This window comes from Pogoniulus pusillus, chromosome 12 (assembly GCF_015220805.1).
Source record: "Pogoniulus pusillus isolate bPogPus1 chromosome 12, bPogPus1.pri, whole genome shotgun sequence".
In the NCBI taxonomy this organism is placed as follows: domain Eukaryota; kingdom Metazoa; phylum Chordata; class Aves; order Piciformes; family Lybiidae; genus Pogoniulus; species Pogoniulus pusillus.
The window spans coordinates 29,963,305-29,984,977 of record NC_087275.1 but is presented as its reverse complement, the minus strand read 5'-3'; the positions used below and the strand labels follow the sequence as shown (position 1 = coordinate 29,984,977).

Here is a 21,673-nt window from a genome sequence, read left to right as displayed (position 1 = left end):
CTTCTGAAATGATTCATCTGACTTTCAGCCTACCACCAAATTGCCCCAAGGATGGTCAGCCTTGGTCTTTCATGTCTAAAAAATATTACAGCCTGTGGGTAATTGCATTAAACTTTATAAATCCTTTTGATGACTGTGCTTTCTCTTGGCAGCTGCTTTAAAAGACTGAAAAAGTTATTGCATTGAAACTGAGTGGTAAGCAGCTGAACATTAGTTTTAGATCAGGGAAGCTTGTTTCAAGAATGACTGCTTTAATTTGGATTGTTCTGTGTAATACATAGTACAAGTTTACAGCTTTTAAAAGTGTTTGCCTGCTAATCCTTTCTTCCCAAGAAAGAGTCTTGCCTTTCCTTGAGTCTTTTCTATGACAGGAAGGCTGTGGCCTTTGAGTTAAAATTAGATTGCAGCTTGACTAAGACTTTGGTAGATCTACAGGGTATTGTGCATCTATTAACTCCTTCTGTTTGTCTGTTCCAGTTGAGGAATCATTTTAAGTCGCTTTTCAGCACAGTCAGCTTCATTTGGAGCACCATTTACTTCAAGCAGGCTTACTGGAGTTCAGAAGTTATATTTTGTAGCCTATTACAACATGATTACAATGTTACTGAGTATTACATCTGACTGAACGTGAGCCAGCAGTGTGCCCAGGTGGCACAGAAGGCCAGTGACATCTTTGCTTGTGTCAGGAATGGTGTCGTCAGCAGGACTAGGGATGCAATTATTTCTCTCTGCACTAGTGAGGCCTCACCTGGAACACTGTGTGCAGCAGAGATACTGAGGTGCTGGAGTGGGTTCAGAGGAGAATGACAAGACTGGGAAGGCATGGAGGGAAAGTCTGATGAGCAGAGGCTGATGGAGCTGGGGATGTTCAGCCTGGAGAAGAGAAGGCTCAGTGGCAACCTTATCACACTCTACAGCTACCTGAAGGGAAGCTGTATTAAGGTGGGGATCAGGTTTTTCTCTCAGGCAAGTTGTGACAAAGATGAGAGTGCCTGGCCTAAAGCTGTGCCAGAGGAGGTTTAGGTTGGATATTAGGAACCACTTCCTCACAGAAAGGGTAGTTAGAGACTGGGGTGGACTGCCCAGGGAGGTGATGGAGTCGCTGTCCCTGGAGCTGTTCAAGGAAAGATTTGATGTGGAACTTAGTGCCATGGTCTGGTCGATGTGGTGGTATAAGGTCATAGGCTGGACTTGATGATCACAGAGGTCTATTCCAACCTCAATGATGCTATGATTAGTCTGTACCTAATTCAGTAGTAAATGTAAGTATTTCCTCCATCTGTGCTAAGACAGCTGTCATTTTGTCCTTAAATTGCCTTTGCATGAAAATGAGTTGACTTTCTCATGGTACTACTGGTACCCTGGTAATTAATATACAGAGTCAGTTTGTTTCTGTCTTATATCAGAGATTTTTGGAAGTAAATGGAGATCAGTGTGTTTCTTCTGTATACAAATTGAAGAGTAGTTGTTTAATTTTGGACTGAAGTTAAAGTTTAAACCCATGATTGTGAACGGGATTTGAACTGGTCTTACAGACAACAGAATATAAACTAATGCATTCTTAGTGAATAGTGTCCTGAAGTCTTCTTTTTGGAATAAAAAGTAGTTGCTGCAGTTGGCCTTCCAGTCTGAGAGTGCTTGAATCTGTCGTTGATTAAATGGCATAAATCAGAAATGGTTTGTTAAACTCAACAGTCTCTGTACTTAATCTATGGTATTTTACCTGTATGCTGTGTCTCATGACTATTGGAAAATGTAACTGGAAAGCTCACTAGCACTTGAGCTTGCTAGTTTGGGTGGCACTTGGCAATGAAATCATAGAATCAACCAGGTTGGAAGAGACCTCCAAGATCATCCAGACCAACCTAGCACCCAGCCCTATCCAGTCAACTAGACCATGACACTAAGTGCCTCATCCAGGCTTTTCTTGAACACCTCCAGGGTGCTTGTATCCAGTTAACAGCTACATTATCTGTGAATATAAACAGGTTAGATTTGTAGCTCTGTCACTGTGCTTTCCTGTAGACTGCAAAGGACCAGCTGGTGAAGTGAACTCGACTGAAGAACAGCAACAAGTTAAGGTGTGAAAGGTCCCTTGCACCTTTAAATTCCTTCGGTTTGAGCTGGTTTGCTGGCAGTAGTTGTGTAACAAAACTTAGCTGTTCAGACTTAATAAGAATGATACTTTTTTTGTGGTTACATAATTAAGGACAGTAAAATATTTTTCCATCTTTTTTTCAGGTTGATTTTGTATTTTTGAAACTTCAGAGTTCCTTCAGTTTCCTCTCTGACAAAGAATCAGTCTTTTAGTAGCCCGACCACAGGTTCACAAATTGCATTGGGTTGGAAGGGGGTCTCAGTGGTCATCTAGTCCAACCTCTCTGCAGACATCAGGGACATCTCCAACTAGATGGAGCTGGGATTGTTTAGCCTGGAGAAGAGGAGGCTCAGGGGTGACCTTATTGCTGTCTACAACTACCTGAGGGGTGGTTGTGGCCAGGAGGAGGTTGCTCTCTTCTCTCAGGTGGCCAGCACCAGAACAAGAGGACACAGCCTCAGGCTGTGCCAGGGGAGATTTAGGCTGGAGGTGAGGAGAAAGTTCTTCACTGAGAGAGTCATTGGACACTGGAATGGGCTGCCCGGGGAGGTGGTGGAGTTGCCGTCCCTGGGGCTGTTCAAGGCAGGATTGGACGTGGCACTTGGTGCCATGGTCTAGCCTTGAGCTCTGTGGTAAAGGGTTGGACTTGATGATCTGTGAGGTCTCTTCCAACCCTGATGATACTGTGGTAGATCAGGCTGTCCAAGGCCACGTCTAGTCTGATCCTGGATGTCTTCAGGGACGGGGCCTCAACCACATTCCTGGGCAGCCTGTTGATGTTATTTACCAAGTAGCAGCGTGCCCTTAAAACAGGGCACTTCAGTGAAACTGTGGTAGATGTTGGTGGAAGTAGCCTGGCCTTAGAGTGCAGTGATGAACTTGGTCTGAGGCTTAGGTCTGAGATGTCTAAAAAAGAAGGAAGGAGAGGGGAAAAATAAGCTCAATAGCCAAGGTTAATGTGGGCTGGCTCCTTAAATGCTGCCATCTGCTGGCTACCTGTGTTTGAACAGCTGTGCAGCCTAGGGTTGCTGCTCTGGAGCGCGATGTGGTAGGTCCAAAGAAGGAAGCCAGTTTCAACACAAAGCTTTCTGAGTTGGAGTCTGTGGTAGAGAGTATGGTCAGCAAGATTCAGCGTCTCCAGTTACGTTGTGTGTGTTCTTTTTTCCTTTTGCTTCATCATTTGACTTGGGTTTTACAAAGCCTCAAACAAACCCTGTCTGCTTTTTGTGGGATTGGTATTTTTAGAGGTTGGTGAGATAAATACCTAGAGACTGTGCTGAAAATGCCTTTTTCTCTACTGGGGAATGGGAATAGTTTAGAAGTGAAGTTGGTTTGAGTTTGGGGTTTTGTTTGCTTGACATGTTGCTCCTGAAGTGGTGTATAATCACTGGAATTCACTGTTCCTTCACCAGTTCTGCTTTCCTAGCTTCAGCAGCTAGTTACTATTTTTAGCCTTTGCTCAGTCCACTCTGATGCCTTGATCTTTTTGCATATCCTTTTGAAAAATTCTCTGTCACTCTGCTTCATGTCTGTGGTTTGTTTTGTTTGCCTGTGCAGAAGCTTAAAGATACTCTGGAAGCTGAAGAAAAGGGAGTAGATGTGGTTCTACCTCTCCCTTCCTGTCTGTCTTCCTTTATTTTACCCAAGTTAAAAGCAGTAGTAGTGGTTTCACAGGAGGCAAAAGGCTTCCAATCCTGTTTTTGTGGTTTCTGAATGGAGTCCTTCCTCTCATACTACACTTTCTTGGTTTTGAGTGTGGTCTTGGCTTGGTTTTGGATAGGTAGGAGGGAGAACTGGGCCTTAGGGTGCAGTGGTAAGTCTAAAATGAGTGCTTGGTTTCTTCTCTTTTCTGTCTTCTCTGACAGGTGAGTGGTAGTACTCAAACTACTGATGCTTTTATGATGTGACCCCAGCAGTCCAGTGCCTGCTAAGAGTGTGACAACTGTGTCAGGTTTTCTGAAGCAGATGAATTTGATCATCCTCTATGAAGATCTGTTCCTGTGGTCTGTTCTCAGATAACTACTTATGAATGTTGGACTCGGGCAGTTTGAACTGAGCATTTGATAGCGCTCTGGAGGACCCAGAGTTTGTGGTCCTAGACTTCGGTTTTGAAGAAGCTCAGCATTAGTACAGCCTTCTGTATGGAACTAATCCCTTTGTAATCTGAATCTTGGGCAGAATGGTATTGCCTTGGCAGTTTGTACAGTTTCCCAGAATTTAATTGAGGTCTGCTGCATGTGAGTGAATAACCTCTTGTTAGAGGATCCAGAACAGAAGTTTCCTCTGGATCCAGCTTTGTATTAGTTGTCTAATTCCATTATTGCAGTGGAAAGAACTGAAAAGATACTGGGTTAAGTGGAATACTGTGATGAATTTTCCTTCATACTGAAAGACTTTTTTCCACCTACTTGTTAAAGGCATATGATCCCTGGAGCCAGAGTGGGCCTTGTTATCATTACACTAGTTTCCATTTCTTAGCACTATGGATTAAAAGGTGGAAAAACAGAGAAGAGAGGACTAAATATTGATAGAAGAGAAAATAGTTTTCTCTACTAAGCTATCTGGAGACACGACTCTGCTAGATTAACTAAGTGTTGTACTAGGTGTTCACTTAAGACCTAATCACTAGGTCCAGCAGTGATAATCTTGCTCTAGAACCCTAAAACATTACAGTTTTACTCTTCTCACCTCTGTTGGTGTTACATTTAGAAGACCTAATTTGTTAAAGAGCATTTTGTGACCTTTATTTCTGGATGATGTTTTATTTATATGCTTTCTTACCCCTTTTTTCCCTTCTGATACCTGTTTGATTGAATAAATGGCTTGATATATTTTCAGTGGAAATGTCTAACACCTTTTCACATGTGAAACTGTTTTTGATTACAGTCTTAGGGAAATTGATTTTAATATTAAATGCCACCTTCTGGGTGAGTTATTAATGACATTAATGTCTCACTGTCTTATAAATAAAAGTTTACCTGTACTCTGAACCTCAAGTGAGGTCAGTCAAGTCAGTTCTTCAGGTGTGTTATACTTCACTGCATAAATAAATCAATCCATCATTTAGAGAAACTCTCTTTCATGAAGGGTGACCATTCCAAATGCAGTGATGTGTGTAGGTATTCTTCCCCCTCTATTACAAACCAGGGCTTGTTCCTACCATGTCTAAGGTGCTTATATGAAGGACTGTCCATAGGGTATTCTTCAGTGACCATAGTTTGACATAAAGTTCAAGGGATCACTGCTTAGATCGTTTTTTGACTAATGTATCTTCTCGTTTTCACAGAGTCACAGATGTTCAGGTTAGAAGAGACCCTTGGGATAATCAAATCCAACCAATAACCCTACTCCTACAAGGTTCACCCCTAAACCATATCCATAAGCACCACATCCAAATGACCTTTAAACTTATCCAGGGTTGGTGACTCAACCACCTTCCTGGGAAGCCTGTTTCAAAGCTTGACTGCTTTGTGTGAAAAAATGTTTCCTAATGTCCACTCTAAACCCACCCTGTTGCGGCTTCAGGCTGTTCCCTCTTACTTTATCACTGATTACCTGTGAGAAGAGACCAGCACCAAGCTCTCCACAAGGTCCTTTCAGGTAGCTGTAGACAGCGATGAGGTCTCTCGGCAGCTTCTTCTTTTTCAAACTAACCAGCCCCAGCTCCTGCAGTAGCTCTTCGTGAGATTTATTTTCCAGGCCTTTCACCAGCTTTGCTGCCCTCATATCTCCAGCACCTCCACATCTATTTTGTACTGGGGTGCCCAAAACTGAATGCAATACTCAAGAGCAGAGTACAAGGGGACAATCGCCTCCCTACTCCTGCTAGACACAGCATTTCTAATCCAAGCCAGCATGCCATTTGTTTTCTTTGCCACCTGGACACACTCTGGCTCATATTCAGCTGCATGTTGATTTGAACCCCTATGCCTTTTCCAGCCATACTGGCCCAAGCATTGCTTGGCATTGGTGTGACCCAAGTCCAGGACCTGACACTCTGCCTTGTTGAATCTCATCCCACTAATGCTGGCTCATCAATCCTGTCTATCCACTATCTTCACTGTTTTGAAGGCTCTATCTGCTGTCAGTTTGTTACACTGACTTGTAATTAAACAAGTGTCTTAAGACTGGCATCATAATCTCTTTGTTGCTTATTATGAACTGAAAATGAAGGTGGCAGAGGGATCATGAATATGCTTTTCTAGATGGCTTTTGTGTAGGGTCACTGAGTAGACCATGCAGGTAAGATTGTTCAGAAGATTGAAGATGGTAGAGTATTTATTAGACAACCTCCCTTGCATTTTAAACCATCTTTTTAAAGATCTTCTGTGATGGCACTTAACATTTCTTTCAGTTTTCACACTGGGTGTGCATGCAAGAGTAATAATCTGGAGATTGCTTCCTTTACAGATACCTTACTCTCTATTGCTATTTTTCTGTCAAATTAATTTCTATTGTGTAACTTAATTTAAGCAATCTCTGCTGCATTTTTACTTACTCTGGCTTGCTTCAGAGTTCTTTCTGCTTGCCTCTTTCTCTCCCTGTTTGAAATGCCACTGCTTTCTTTTTGCAGGTGATTGACAAGATAATCTAGTGATCACTTCCTTCCTCTGGGGTCGTGAAGGAATTAGGGCTACAAAGAATGTTAAGCAGCATTCAGTCTGCTCTCCAGTGCAGAGAGAGTTTAATATCCTTTTGGGCAGATGTCTAACTTCACTTATAAAAGAGATGGCAAAAAAAAAGCAAAGCAGGTTACTGTCTTTTAGTGTTTGCCATCAGGAAGTTTCTGTCCCGTTATGACTTGAATCTGCAGTTTGAGTCTTTAATACTTGATGCTTCATGAACTGGGTTATTGCTGCCTTCTCTGTAGTGAACTGTAAGCTTTTGAAGGCTACTGCTGCCTTAATCTAATTCTTAAGTAAATCTAGGCAAAAGCATTCATGGCTTTGTCACAAACTCTTACTGTTGTGGTCATCTGAATTTCTACTTGATCACAGAATCACAGAATGGTAGGGATTGGAAGGAAGGTCTGGAGATTGTCTGGCCCACCCACCATGCTCATGCAGGTACCATCTACTCTCTTAGGAGATGCTAAGAAATTGATGTGATTAACTGGTTCTGAGTGAAGTGGGTTACTTCACATGAGCTTTTCCTTCGTCCTCTTTGGTAAAATTCCAGGCTATTTTGTAAGCACTGTAGATAGGATCTGGGCTTTTCTTCATCAGGTTGAAAGTATAATGTTGATTAAGTGTATATTTAGATCATAGAATCAACCAGGTTGGAAGAGACCTCCAAGATCATCCAGGCCAACCTAGCACCCAGTCCTATCCAGTCAACCAGACCATGGCACAGAGTGCCTTATCCAGTCTTTTCTTGAAGACCTCCAGGGATGGTGCCTCCACCACCTCTCTGGGCAGCCCATTCCAATGCCAATCACTCTCTCTGACAACTTCCTCCTAACATCCAGCCTATACTTCCCCCGGCACAACTTGAGACTGTGTCCCCTTGTTCTATTGCTGGTTGCCTGGGAGAAGAGGCCAACCCCCACCTGGCTACAATGTCCCTTCATATATACCTTTGATTAAGATGAATAAAAAAATCTAAGGATGGTCTAGCCTTTGACCCTAAAATGAAAACCACATCCTTTAAAACACAGAATTATTTCTTAGGGTTATTTTCTGCCGTAAAGAGGAGTACAGAGCTGCTTTGTTCCCTGCAGCAGAGTTGGACCTTCAGTGAAGGTCTATTCTTTATACTGCTGTAATGTGATACTCTTCATTGAAGGAAACCTGTTTGAGTACCTGACATGAAAATTTAGCCTGCAGTTTTTCCCCTTTCAAAAGAAGAAATGAATTACTGTTCAGTTGAAATCAAGTACTACTGTATTACAGGCACAGAGAAATAAATGGTATGTGTGAAATTGAGATACCAAGATACTATTCTGTATATTACCTCTTTTTGGCTTTGTGAATAAGAACTGTGTCACCTTGAGTCTTCTGGTATTCATAGAAGGGTTTAGGTTGGAAGGAACCTTAAAGATCATCTACAGATCAACGTGCCTGACATTGGTGGGAACACCTTCCACTAGACCAGGTTGCTCATCCAGCACATCCAGCATTGGGATGAAGTTGAATCAAAGAGTTTGAAAATTGAGCATTTGGTGTTAGGTTAACTCTTCTTATTTGAAACAAAGTGGTTGAGTCACCATCCCTGGAGGTGTTCAATAAAAGACTGGATGGGGCACTTAGTGCCATGGTTTAGTTGACTGGATAGGGCTGGATGCTAGGTTGGACTGGATGATCTTGGATGTCTCTTCCAACCTCGTTGATTCTATGATTTTACTTAGTTACATTTTCTTATGTAATTGGAAATCCTTTTATTTTGAAAAACGTAGATGGGAAGCACTGGTAAAGGAGACAAGACAAAAAAGGGAGGAGAGGAAGTGAGTCTCTTCTGCCAGTTCTGCTTTTCAGTCTAATAGCTTTTGTCATCTGCCTTGCACAAACCCAGGAGCTGTGTCTGTGAAGGGCCCCCATGCCCTGTCACAGCCTCCCACAGACTGTGGGTTCTTGGTCACCATTTCCTCATTTTCAGTCTTTTGCTTTTTATTGCCTAGAAAAGAACAAAGCTTGTTCTCAGTGACTCTTGAGAAGAAGCACTGATCCCTTTGTTCCTGAGGATATTTTCATCCATGAAGGTGTAGAGTGAGCTTGTTGAGTCTTTCTTGCTGTCCAGCCACAGTCTTCTGAAAGACCTATGATAAGCATGCAATGACTTGTGAATGAGCAAGTGCCTGACCTCTATTGTAGGTGAACTGGTGTCTAACTTAATTGAAAGACTGAACCCTGCAATCATTTCTGTGCTTCACAGGAAACAACAGTGGAATGTCTTATTTCCTCTGTCTAATTTCGACAGGATGTGTGTATTTGTAATTGGAGATGTAAAAGTGCAAGTAGAATAGGTCTAAATGTTTGCTGAAAGAGCAATTATAGAATTGCTGACACTAATAGAATTTAATCATTTGCTGATTGATGATATCTAAATGAGAGGAGAAAAAAAATAACCAAAAGGGAAGCCCTAATCCTTACTCCATAATCCCCAAGCCTGTGTTGTGATTTGGAAACGACTCCATCAGTGAATGTTACCTATGCAAAAGAGGTGAAAACTCTGCTGTTCAGCTGATTATAATGGGACCATCTTAAAAAGTGTCACCTTGATTGTGCTGGCTGCATTGTACTTGAGTTTCTCAAATTGCAAATCTCGGTGATTATGTGCCCAGCAGTGCTTTAACACTTTCTAGTTTGCTTGAACATAATTTATAGCTCTTATGCCTTCACTCATAAATTTTGCAGGCAGCTTTACTGGTTATCATCACAAAAGACATATGCTGTCTTTTCAGACAAAAGCAGAATACTGCCTCTTCAGTACAAGTAAACCAGGGATGGTTTTTTAAATGACTTTTTCAAAATTTAATTTACCTGGACTCTAGAAATTAGCTGTGGTGAGGAGTTCCCCTTCTTATGAAGGGCTGGAAAATACCAAAGTGTGTGTCAAGTCAGGGCTGATCTATCTGAACACCTTAGGTAAGAGTTTCAACGTGTTAAATTTGGATGTATTTGTCTTCTTTTCACCTATGTGTTAGTTTGAGCCGAGCTGGGATATTTTGGTGAGAAGAATTAGATTCTAGGCTGTGAAAAGGAAACAGTGGTGATGCCTGCTTCACTCATAGGCTTGCTGAGATGTATAAAAACAAGAGCATAAACACAGATAATGCAGTTGCTTGCTGTCTTTGAGGCTGCACTTTTCTCTCTAACCTAACTTGCTGCCTGACTAATCCCTCTCCTTCTTAACCCTCTGGCTGACCCTTCAAACTGACCCTGAACATGAAGCAAAGTTTGGAGTAAGGTAGAGGGATGGGAAGAAGTTGAAAGGGCGGTTGAGAGTCCCTCCTGGGGACTCTGGTTTCTGGGAGGGCTGTTGTGTTTCTGTATTACTTTTTAACATCTACATTTCTGTCTATAGCTGTACAGATTGCAAATACCTGCTTGTATATTGTGCTAAGGTGTAAATAGAAAGGTTTATTCAATTTCCAGTGACTGAGTCTAGTCTGAGTGATTTTATATAAGTATTGGGAGGGGGAGGTAACACCCAAACCATCACAATCTAATACAAAGTTCATGACACTTATAAGGGGCTTTTCATATATATAAAGTTTGTATTTATAGGAAAGAAGATGGTGTTGGAGGGGGACTGTTTACAAAGGCCTCTAGTGATAGTATAAGTGCCAATAGCTTGAAATTGGAGGTGCTGATTGTGAGGAACAAGTTTCAGTTATGAAGGTGGTGGAACACTTCAGCAGGTTGCCAAAGGAGGTAGCTGAGGCCTCACGCTTGGAGATACTTAAGGTCAGCCTCATCAAGGCTCTGAGCAACTTGATCTAGTTGAGGATGTCCCTGATACTGTAGAGGGGGGAGGACTAACATGACCTTTGGAGGTCTCTTCAAATCTAAAACACTTCATGAGAGGATGCAAAGTGAAGATGAAAGGCAGATAGTAGAGGTTAAGCTCTATAGGAAGATAAAAGTATAATATGTGTCTGAAGAATGAGAGCAAAATGAAGATGGGTGGTAGAAGAAATGATTGTATGCTGAATGTTAGGATGAAGTTCTTCACAGAGAGAGTGATTTGCCATTGGAATGGGCTGCCCAAGGAGGTGGTGGAGTCACTGTCCCTGGAGGTGTTCAAGAAAAGCCTGGATGAGGCACTTAGTGCCATGATCTAGTTGATTGGCTAGGGCTGGGTGCTAGGTTGGCCTGGGTGATCTTGGAGGTCTCTTTCAACCTGCTTGATTCTATGATTCTGTGATTTTTAAAATGTTTTTAATTGGTTTTTTTTTTCCCTTAATTTGTATTTTTAAATTTTTTTTTATTTCCACACTTTTTTAAGTGTTGGATTTTTCGGTTGGTTTGTTGGTGGATTGTTTTTTTTTTCTCTCTTTGTTTGTTTTGTTGTTTTTTATTAAATCACCTAGCACCTGGAGTCTAAAATTTGATCTGCTGCAATGGACTTCTGCTCTTTTCCTTCCAACAGGTCGTGACAATGCGTGTGAGAAGACTTCATACATGTTTCTGCGGAAAGAGCTTCCAGTGCGACTGGCTAACACCATGAGAGAAGTCAATTTGTTGCCTGATAACTTACTGAACAGGCCTTCAGTTGGTCTAGTACAGAGCTGGTAAGTTGTGAAAGGTGTATTAAAAAGACTGTGAAACTAACACTGTGGGAATTGCTTCACTTGAAACTCAGCTTGAATTGTCTTGTACCAACGTCAGTTCAGACATTTGTAGAATGGTTTAGCCTGGGAGAGACCTTGAAGATTGTCTAGTTCCAAGCCCCCTGCCATGGGCAGGGACACCTTCTACTAGCCCAAGTTGCTCAAGGCCTCATTCAGCCTGGCCTTGAACACCTCCAGGCAGGGTGCATTCTAGTGAAAAATGTCTCTGCCCATGGCAGGGAGATTGGAACTAGATCATGGAATCAACCGGTTTGGAAGAGGCCTCCAAGATCATCCAGTCCAACCTATCACCCATTCAATCAACTATCTTTATCCAGTGAACCAGACCATGACACTAAGTGCCTCAGCCAGTCTTTGCTTGAACACGCCCAGGGACGGTGCCTCCACCACCTCCCTGGGCAGCCCATTCCAATGCCAATCACTCTCTCTGGGAAGAACTTCCTCCTAACATCCAGCATATAGCTCCCCTGGCACAACTTGAGACTGTGTCCCCTTGTTCTCTTGCTGGTTACCTGATGATGATCTTTGTCTCTTACAACCCTGATAATTCTATGATGCTGTTCTATCACCTCCGTGGGCAACCTGTTCCAGTGTCTCACCACCCTCACTGCAAAGAATTTCTTCCTATCTCCAGTCTAAGTCTCCCCTCCTCAAGCTTCAATCCATTCCCTCTTATCCTAACACTACAGACCCTTATAACAAGTCCCTTCCCAGCTTTCTCATGGGCTCCCCTTAGTTACTGGAAAGCTGCTCTAACCTTTACCTTGGATTGTTTATAATCTGTTTCATGTCAAATGAAGGTTTTGTTTTCTTCTGTCTAATGTTATGTAAATACTCTAATGTGGATCTTAGAGATATGGATTGGTAAGTTAGACTTGTTAGTTAGTAAAAGCAAACTCTTATCTCCCAGATAATTAGAATCAGTCAGTAAATTCCAAGAGCAAGCTTTTCATATATTCTTTACTGGGTTGCACCCATATTTCATTCTTGAAATATCTATTATTTCTCCTTTCTTCCTTTATCAAAAATACTGAGAGAAAATTTATACATTGACTATTCTTTTCATTGCTAAATATTTGAAGACATAACCTCTGCCATTCAGTGACAGTTATGGAAAGGGACAAAAGTCATCATTGAATCACTTTGGGTACACAGTAGTTACTACAAAGTCCTCTCATCTTTTCCATAGTGAATAATTTCTAGCCGCATCTTGAGTGCTGTGTCCAGTTCTGGGCCCCTCAATTCAAGAGAGCTGTTGAGGTGCTGGAACATGTCCAGAGAAGGGCAACAAGGCTGGTGAGGGGTCTGGAACACAAACCCTATTAGGAGAGGTTGTGGGAGCTGGGGTTGTTTAGCCTGGAGAAGAGGAGGCTCAGGGGTGACCTCACTGCTGTCTATAACTACCTGAAGGGAGGCTGTAGCCAGGTGGGGTTGGTCTCTTCTCCCAGGTAACCAGCAACAGAACAAGGGGACACAGTCTCAAGTTGTGCCAGGGGAGCTATACGTTGGATGTTAGGAAGAAGCTCTTCACAGAGAGAGTGATTTGGGCTGCCCAAGGAGGTGGTGGAGTCACCATGCCTGGAGGTGTTCAAGAAGAGCCTGGATGAAGCACTTAGTGCCATGGTCTGGTTGACTGGCTAGGGCTGGGTGCTAGGTTGGCCTGGATGATCTTGGAGGTCTCTTCCAACCTGGTTGATTCTATGATTCTACTTGCATGTTCAGTGTGTTTCGGAGATTTCTACCTTGTATATGTTAAGCTCTAAAAAGCTGTTGTTTATGGAGTAGTCATTGTCTCTACCTGCAAATGCTTGATCCAAAGAGTTTGTGTAAAAATGCCTTCACAGTATATAAGAAATAGAACATCTAACTGTAACAGCAACTAATGTTGAAAGCTTCTATTAAGTTCAGTTAGAGCCTCTGAGCTAAGAAATTCCACTGTTGACTGTGCATTGATTGCTGGATTGGGTCTCATATTTATCTGTGCCTTAGACTTGAAAATATAAATTAGGATATGTGATACTGTATACTTTGGTTTAAATCCACTTGTCTGTGTAGAGTAACAGTGGCTGTCTTGATGACCACTTCAAATACAGTGATTAAGTGCTTCAAATAAATGTAAATGTTGAGCCACACAATAACAGTCACTTGGTTGTTAAGTGGCAGCTTGCAAGGTTTGAAGGGCTGTGATGTGTCTGATGTTACCAGAAGCTGGTATGGCAAGCAGGAAGAAGTGGATAATGTGCAGGTCTTTTATGCTGTTCCAGTCTAGGTGACTTGTGGAGCTGCTTTGGGTGAAATGTTGGCAGATAGGTGAATGAAGAGAAGAAAATTGTTCTGTGGTGACTTCATGGTGTAATTATACAGAATCACAGAATGTCAGGGGTTGAAAAGGACCTCAAAAGATCATCCAGTCCAACCTCCTTGCCAGAGCAGGAGCACCTAGAGCAGGTCACACAGGAACACATCCAGGCAGGTTTGGAATATTTCCAGGGAAGGAGATTCCGCAGCCTCTTCTAGGGCTCTGACACCCTCACAGTGAGAAGTTTTTCCTTATATTCACATGGAACCTTCTCTGCTCCAGCTTGCACCCATTGCCTCTTGTCTGTCATTGTACATCCCTGAGCAGAGACTGGCTCAATCCTCCTGACACTGCCCTGCACATGTTTATCAACATGAATGAGGTTTCCTCTCAGTCTCGTCTTCTTGGTGAGGCTCCAAATTAGCTGGAGCTTTATAAATTTGATTTCCCAGTCTATTCCTTAGTGTCAGCATGCCATAAAATACAGAAAGTACTTAATCTTTAAAGCAGGTTTTAGTAAAGTTCTAAATTAGAGTAAGGTGGCTCTGTGAAGAGATGGGACTTAGCTTTGGTAGAGTGTGAAAAGAAATTAACTCTGCCTGCTGTACAGCATGGGTTCTTTGCTGACAATCCTGTGGCCAGCCAGGCAATGACATGCTGGGTTTCCTAGTTTCTTACAGGTCCCTTGGGAAGCAACCACTTCTGGTCATTTCTGAGAATATGCTTTCTGCTGCAGGCAAAGCCCTGCTCTTGCTTCTCTAATCTATAGTTGTGGCTGTGCTGTAGGCACTCTGCTTCCTGTACCATGCTCTTTGACTGCACTGTGCTGCCTAGCAGATTTTACAACTGGGTGCTTGATTGCTCTCAGGATCATAGAATCAACCAGGTTGGAAGAGACCTCCAAGATCATCCAGTCCAACCTAGCACCCAGCCCTATCCAGTCAACCAGACCATGGCACTAAGTGCCTCATCCAGTCTCTTACTGAAGACCTCCAGGGATGGTGCCTCCACTACCGCCCTGGGCAGCCCATTCCAATGGGAAATTACTCTCTCTGTGTTGTTTGTTGTTGGTTTTTTCCTCCTTCCTTTGTGGGTTCCTTAGCCTGATGTGTGTAGCATTGAGGATAGGCGAGACAGCTGCCCTTCCTTGTCCTACTCAGCTGTGCTTACTTTGAGTAAAGCTGGCATTCCCCACAGTGGGAACTATGAATAACAACAAAAAGGCTTTGCATTACAGTCTGTGCAATGGTGCTCTGTCCCAGATGGCGTTTATGACTTAGTTTGTATGTGTATTTTGCATGGAGTAGCAAGAGAAGGAATGAAGTGAATCAAAATAGTAACACAGTTAGTATTTTCTGGGTATGAACTGTGTGTCTAGAGAAGGGGGACAAAGCTGGTGAAAGGCCTGGAACACAAACCCTATGAGGAGAGGTTGAGGGAGCTGGGGGTGTGCAGCCTGCAGCAGAGGAGGCTCAGGGGGGACCTCATTGCTGTCTGCAACTACCTGAAGGGAGGCTGTAGCCAGGTGGGGGTTGGTCTCTTCTGCCAGGCAACCAGCAATAGAACAAGGGGACACAGTCTCAAGTTGTGCAGGGGGAAGAATAGGCTGGATGTTAGGAGGAAGTTGTTGTCAGAGAGAGTGATTGGCATTGGAATGGGCTGCCCAGGGAGGTGGTGTAGTTGCAGTCCCTGAAGGTGTTGAAGAGAAGACTGGATGGGTCACTTAGTGCCATGGTCTAGTTGACTGGCTAGGGCTGGGTGCTAGGTTGGACTGGATGAGCTTGGGGGTCTCTTCCAGCCTGGTTGATTCTATGGATCTATTATTCTGCGCAGTGAATCCAAACAAATCAACAATCTGCATTCTAGAAATTAGCAACTTCTTTTCAGTTTTTCAAAAGGAGTGGGCAACTTCTGTTTCCATAGAACTGGGCCTGCTTTGTAGGCCAGCTTTGAAGAGGGCACTTTAACCAGGTAGGATATTCAACATGTGGCTGAACTTCATAATAAAGGATATCATCACTAATGTGATATTAAAATGGGAAACAGTTACAGTAAAATCTTGTAATGGATAAGGTTAGAGATTGCTAAAGAGTGTGAGGTGGAAAGTGTCCCTGCCCATCACAAGGGGGCTGGAACTAGATGATCTTTAAGATCCTTTCCAACCTTAAATTGGACTGGATGATCTTGGAGGTCTCTTCCAACCCGGTTGATTCTATGAATGTATGAATATGCGATGTGATCGTATCTAAGAGTCACATTTAAATTAACTCTGACCAAATTTCTCTGCTTCTTTTCAGTAGTTTTCCCTGGAAAAGGCTGAAAATTTCTATTTATCTGTTTTGAAAGACCCTTTAGGAAAGTCAGTGTAGTTTGGGGATTAATAATTGGTTTTCCTCTATTTTTATGTTCAGGCTATGTTAAGAAGATTGTGTTGCCATGGAGACTTGTTTTATCTTTTCAGTGCTTTAGTGTTACACAGATTCTAAAGGAACATCTCAATGAAATACATACAGAGAAACAACACAGCTAAAAAAACAAAACAGTAAAATCTGCTGTGGACATTAGGAGCATTTACAGTGATCTCATGTATGAAATGTGCCATTCTAGAATTATTACACTTGGCAGACTAACAAGAATTCAGTCTACTAGGCAGTGATTAACAAAAGAACAAGGCTAAAGAGTGCTTGTAACAGCAGAGCTTGCCCAATGGATGCTAATGTATTGTGATGAAAAAAATGAAACACCAGAGAGACAACAGATTTGAAGGTCACCAACTCCAAGTTTTTGCTTTTGATGATTCCTTGAAGATGGCAAATTACAACTAACAGCCTCTTTTTTTAAAATATGTACTGGTATTTTGATTGGTTTGTTTTTTAGATTTGTGTCATAGAAGGGATGCCTAAAGGTCATTATTAATGTGTTAGTCTGATTTAAGCTTCCCAGACTCAAATACCTAATAGAACAATACATTATATGCCCCCCTTTTAGCAAGAAAGGAATTAGATGTAGAGAGGGGAAAAAAGGAGGTAAAACACCCAAAGAAGAGTCTTCCTTTGATTTGGAAGTTGAAAGAAAAACTTTAAACAACAAATAAAAAACATTTAAGGCAGGGGAGTTACAAAGAGGTATAGGAAAGGGAAATGAGATACAAAATTATATATACAACCAGATTGATGGCAATAGATGGAGGTAGACTCAGGAAGTGGTGGTCCCACGGTGTGGTAGGATGGCCACCTGGCAAAACAGGAGCAGCAGGAACAAGGATGATGCTATCAAGCAGACAGGGAGGGCAAAGAAAGAGAAACAGAAAGTTCTTCTGTTTTGATAGGGAGTCTAGACAAGAAGTTAGAGTGGGCTAACCCCCAGACCACCCCCAGGAGGGTTAACCCTTTACAGTCATCTAGTGCAACCCCCCTGCAGTCAACAGGGGCATCCTCAACTAGATAAAGTTGCTCAGAGCCTTGTCTAGCTTGACCTCAAATTCCAAGGATGGAATCTCAACTACCTCCCTGGGTAACCTGTTAGTGTTGTACCACCCTCATGGTGAAGAACTTGATCCTTACATCCAATCTTAACCTCTTCCTTTTCAAACCATCGCACGTATCCCATTGCACTCCTTGTACTACAGTCCCTCTGCAGCCTTCTTTTAGGCCACTTCAGGTACTGGCAGGCCACTATGAGGTCTTTTTGGAGCTTTCTCTTCTCCAGGCTCCCTCAGCCTGTTCTCATAGCAGAGTTGTTCAGCCCTTTGGTGGCCTTTGTAGTCCTCCTTTGGTCTGACTCTATAAGGTCCATGTCCTTCTTGTGTTGAGGGCTCCAGCGCTGGATGCAATACTCCAGTATAGTCCTGTACAATTATATTGATTTTCTAATAATAGAGCAAGTGATCCATTATTTCAGTATCTTTGAATCATAGCATCATGGAATTGTTTCAGATGGAAAAGACCTTTAGCTGGCTGGTAATTGTGTGAAGTGTGTTTAAACATCACAAGAGGTTGCTTGTCAGTGCTTGATAAATGCTTTATTTGCCACCTTGATTTCTCCATATCTGCACCTACCTTTCAAAGCAAACAAAAATTCAAGGAAATAGGTGAACTGTATGAAAGGGGAATGACCTTTTTTACACACACAGAGGAGTGAACTGCATTGCTGACTGCTCACCATTAGATTGTATTGCTGGTGGTGATGAAAATGGCATTGCAAATTTTCTGTTACAGCTAATCAGAGTTAAAAGTTTCCTTTTAAACAAGTTTTTACTTGATTACTTTTGAGATGTTGGGGAAAGAGGGGATGACTTTTACATAAAACCTGGAAATCACAACTGGATAAAATAAAAGGGATGTACAACTTCTGAGTTCTCATTTGAAGACTTGAGGGGGATATATACAGCATCCAGACTGGGTGATGTATGGTGGTAGACACTGGACAGTGAGTTAACTAAGTTTGAGGTAAGGTTACTTTTTCCAGCTTCATTAAGTCAAGGGCTTGGGACAAGTAGTCAAAGTGGTGGAAAAAATGGTTCATAAGTTAGTTTTGAACTTAATGACTTTTTCTCTGAGCTGGTCCCTCTAACTTGGTGGATACAGTGCTTGTACTAATGAATTTGATTTCTAAAGTAGGATCAATTTACTTCAGAATCAGAAAAAGACCTCTGAATGCTGTTAATTGTCTGAGGGAAAAGCATTTCCATAGTTTCTCTGTCACCACAGAGACTAAAGAGAAATTGCTTTAGCACATTGATAAATGTCCCTAGAGCATTTAATTTGTATAATGTTCCTTTGGTTCAGAAACTCTCAGTTCTTCACTGGTGTATCTTGAGCTTGTAACATAATGACCTCAGAAAGCTTTTGAGATGCAGACTGTTGACCATGTTGGGCAACTTTTTTCTGGTTGAGACCTGCTTTAGTCTTTAACTGAGACAATTTGCTGCATGATTACTTCCTGATGAGATGAAACACTTGGCTTACCACTGCCTAATACTTTTATTCAAGTACCGATCCTTCAGGCATGTTTGACTGGTCCAGGAGCTGCAGTCTTAGGACCAATGTCCTAGTAAGCTAAGAGAGATGTCCTCCTGAGATAGATGAGATCTCAGTACAGCATGGCAGTAATAGTAGGCAGCCAACCAAATCTACACGGACACAAGTCAGATGTCTGCTACCTTCAGTACCAGAATAACTGATTACTGCTTTGTCCTCAGTATAGGCATAAGATTCCTGATGCTTAAAGTTTCTGTAGTATGAAGCACATGCTGTGTTGCTTCTCAAGTGTGGGTGGTGGTCCTGGATCTTCAGAAACAGGGCTTTGGATGACAGATGGGGTTGAGCAGCTTCTTAGTAGCCTCCTCCGACTGACTTTGCCACAAGAGAAGCTGCCACACAGTTACTGAAAAATCTTGCACATGGGAAGAAGCTGATACAGCTGAATGTCTCCTCAGAGATACTCAGCAAGCCATCTGGACTGTTCAACCTGAAGAACAGAAAGCTTGGGTGGGTGAGGGGTTGCCTATTATCAGTGTGTGTACATACCCAGTGGGAGAGAATGAAGATGAGGTAGGCAGACTTCAGTAGTGTTCAGTGACAGGACAAGGGGCAATGAATTCAGATCAAAGCACGTGAAATTGCATTTGAATGTAGGAGAAAGCAGTAAGGGTGGACAAACATCACAGGAAGGTTGACTGGAGAGACTGAGTTTCTGGCTGTGGAGGTGTTCAAAACCCAACTGAACACAGTCTTGGATAGTCTGCTTGAGCTGACACTGCTTGAGCAAGGAGGTTGGACTGGGTGGCTTGGAGACATCTCTTCCAATCTAAATGACTCTCTGCTTTTTTGTATCTGAAGAAGACCTACAAAAAAGCTGGGAAGGGACTTTTTAGGATATCAGAGAGTGACAGGACTAGGGGGAATAGAGTAAAGCTGGAGGTGGGTAGGTTCAGAGTGGAGGTGAGGAGGAAGTTGTTGAGCATGAGAGTGGTGAGAACCTGGAATGGGTTGCCCAGGGAGGTGGTTGAGACCCCATGGCTGGAGGTGTTTAAGGCCAGGCTGGCTGAGGCTGTGGGCAGCCTGCTCTAGGGTAGGGTGATCATGAATTTCCTTACAAAGCTGACTTGCAGCCCTGGGTGTTCAGGCAGATGGAAAAGGCTGGTGTTGCTCTTAAGAAAAGTGCTGTGTGAGAGTGGGCTGTGAGTCTGAAAAGCAGAGGCTAAGGGGAGAAAAAATCGGCCTTCTTCAAACAGGGAGGATGGCAACAGAAATTAAAGTAGGAAAGGATTTAAACCAGGAGGAAGGTTTGAAAGGATGGAAAAGGGGAACATAAAGAGTAGAGAGGTGGTTGTTGGTGCCTACAGCATTTTATGTAATGTGAGAAACACTTTACAGTGTGGATGGCACTTGTGACAGTCCCTACTCTGCCTCCTGGCATGTATTGTCTGTGCTGAAGAAATCATAGGGGTTTGGGTCATGATCTCTGACTTGGATTTGGTACATCTGATTTACATCTACAGCAGCTTCCAGTTCAGTTTCTTCTGAGAAGTGTCAAAACTCCTTTGTAAATACAACCAGCATGAGTTAACTGAATGATTGTTAGAGGAATGCTGCAAGTTTAGATTTAGAAATCAAAATGCTCATGTGGACTTAGTAATTAAGTGGCAAGAGGTCAGCCTGCTTGAAGAATAAGACTCACAGAAACCATGCAGGTGTTTTTTTTTTTTTAGAGTAAACTTCTGTTCTTTGCAGAAGCAAGTTAATGTTTTGCCTGATTGTCTCAACAAACAAACCTGCAGTTGAGGGCCCTTCCTTGGTGACATCCAACATCAGACTCACTATGCCCCTGGGGAGTCTGACCTAGTTGGAAGTGTCCCTGCTCAGAAGAGGGCATTTTGGACAAGATCACCTTTGAGGGTCCCTTCCAACCCAATGCAATCTGAGTTCTGTGATGATTACAGAAGGGCCAGAGGCATGCAGGGACAGGAGCTTGCATTACTGTGCTGACCATGTAGAGAACGTCAGTCTCCCTGAAGAGGTGACACAGTGACCTGGGATTGCTGCAGCTGAGATGGAGGTGGGGTATCACAGTATCACCAAGGTTGGAAGAGACCTCATAGATCAAGTCCAACCCTTTACCACAGAGCTCAAGGCTAGACCATGGCACCAAGTGCCACGTCCAATCCTGCCTTGAACAGCTCCAGGGACAGCAACTCCACCACCTCCCCGGGCAGCCCATTCCAGTGTCCAATGACTCTCTCAGTGAAGAGTAGCAGCAGCTTGTGGTTCTGGAGGGAGTTGTGTAGGCAGCAGTTCTGTCTTTAGCTTGAAGGGTGAAGTTTCATAACCTGCTTAAGCTGATCTCAACGTAGAACTGCTGCCAAAAGAGATATTGTTGCAGTGTGAAGTTGTCCAAGCTTTAGTGTCTGGGGCCAACCTCATAGGCAGTGAACTTGCTCATAAATCATTCTGTTGAGCTGCTCTAATGGGTTGCTGCTACTGGATGGTGTTCTGTTTTTTTTTTCCATGTAAGCTTTATTGTTGTCTTTCCTCTTTTGTGCTAGCTTCAGTGGATTAGACCCTTCTAGGAGTTGTTTTCATATCAAAGAGTGATCAAAAAACTCCTGATCTTCTGTATCTGTTTTGACATTGCAGGAAGTTAGAGCTGTTAGTATTGGCATTGCTATTATAATGTAAGTAGTAATGCTTTAACCAAGAATGAAGGGAGGGTAAAAGAGAGAGGAGTGTTGGCTCCTGGTAACATTCAGACCCTGCCTTCTACATATCAATACTTTGCCTAATTTATTTCAGGTAGTAAGTCCCAATTCTGTCATTTTTATGTACTTGCTTCAGTGGATGATAGCTGGTCCCCACACCCATTGATGTGAGATGGTGGCATTTATACTGCTATTGTGCTAGTTTCCTGCAGATCAGGCTGGCCATGTTCATATTGAGTGGTGCTTTGGGCCCTGTGTAGTACTTGTGTGTCTGTGAGCCTCAGT

General features: G+C 42.8%; 1 protein-coding gene across 1 annotated transcript in view; it reads left to right on the top strand.

Annotated features, from left to right (window-relative positions):
• The window catches only part of PDK3 (pyruvate dehydrogenase kinase 3), a 66,577-nt gene that overhangs the window by 10,729 nt on the left and 34,175 nt on the right, over window positions 1–21,673 (top strand). Inside the window, exon 2 of the mRNA XM_064151985.1 lies at window positions 11,189–11,330. Coding sequence (XP_064008055.1) covers window positions 11,189–11,330 — 142 coding nt within the window. The remainder of the gene's footprint in view (window positions 1–11,188; window positions 11,331–21,673) is intronic.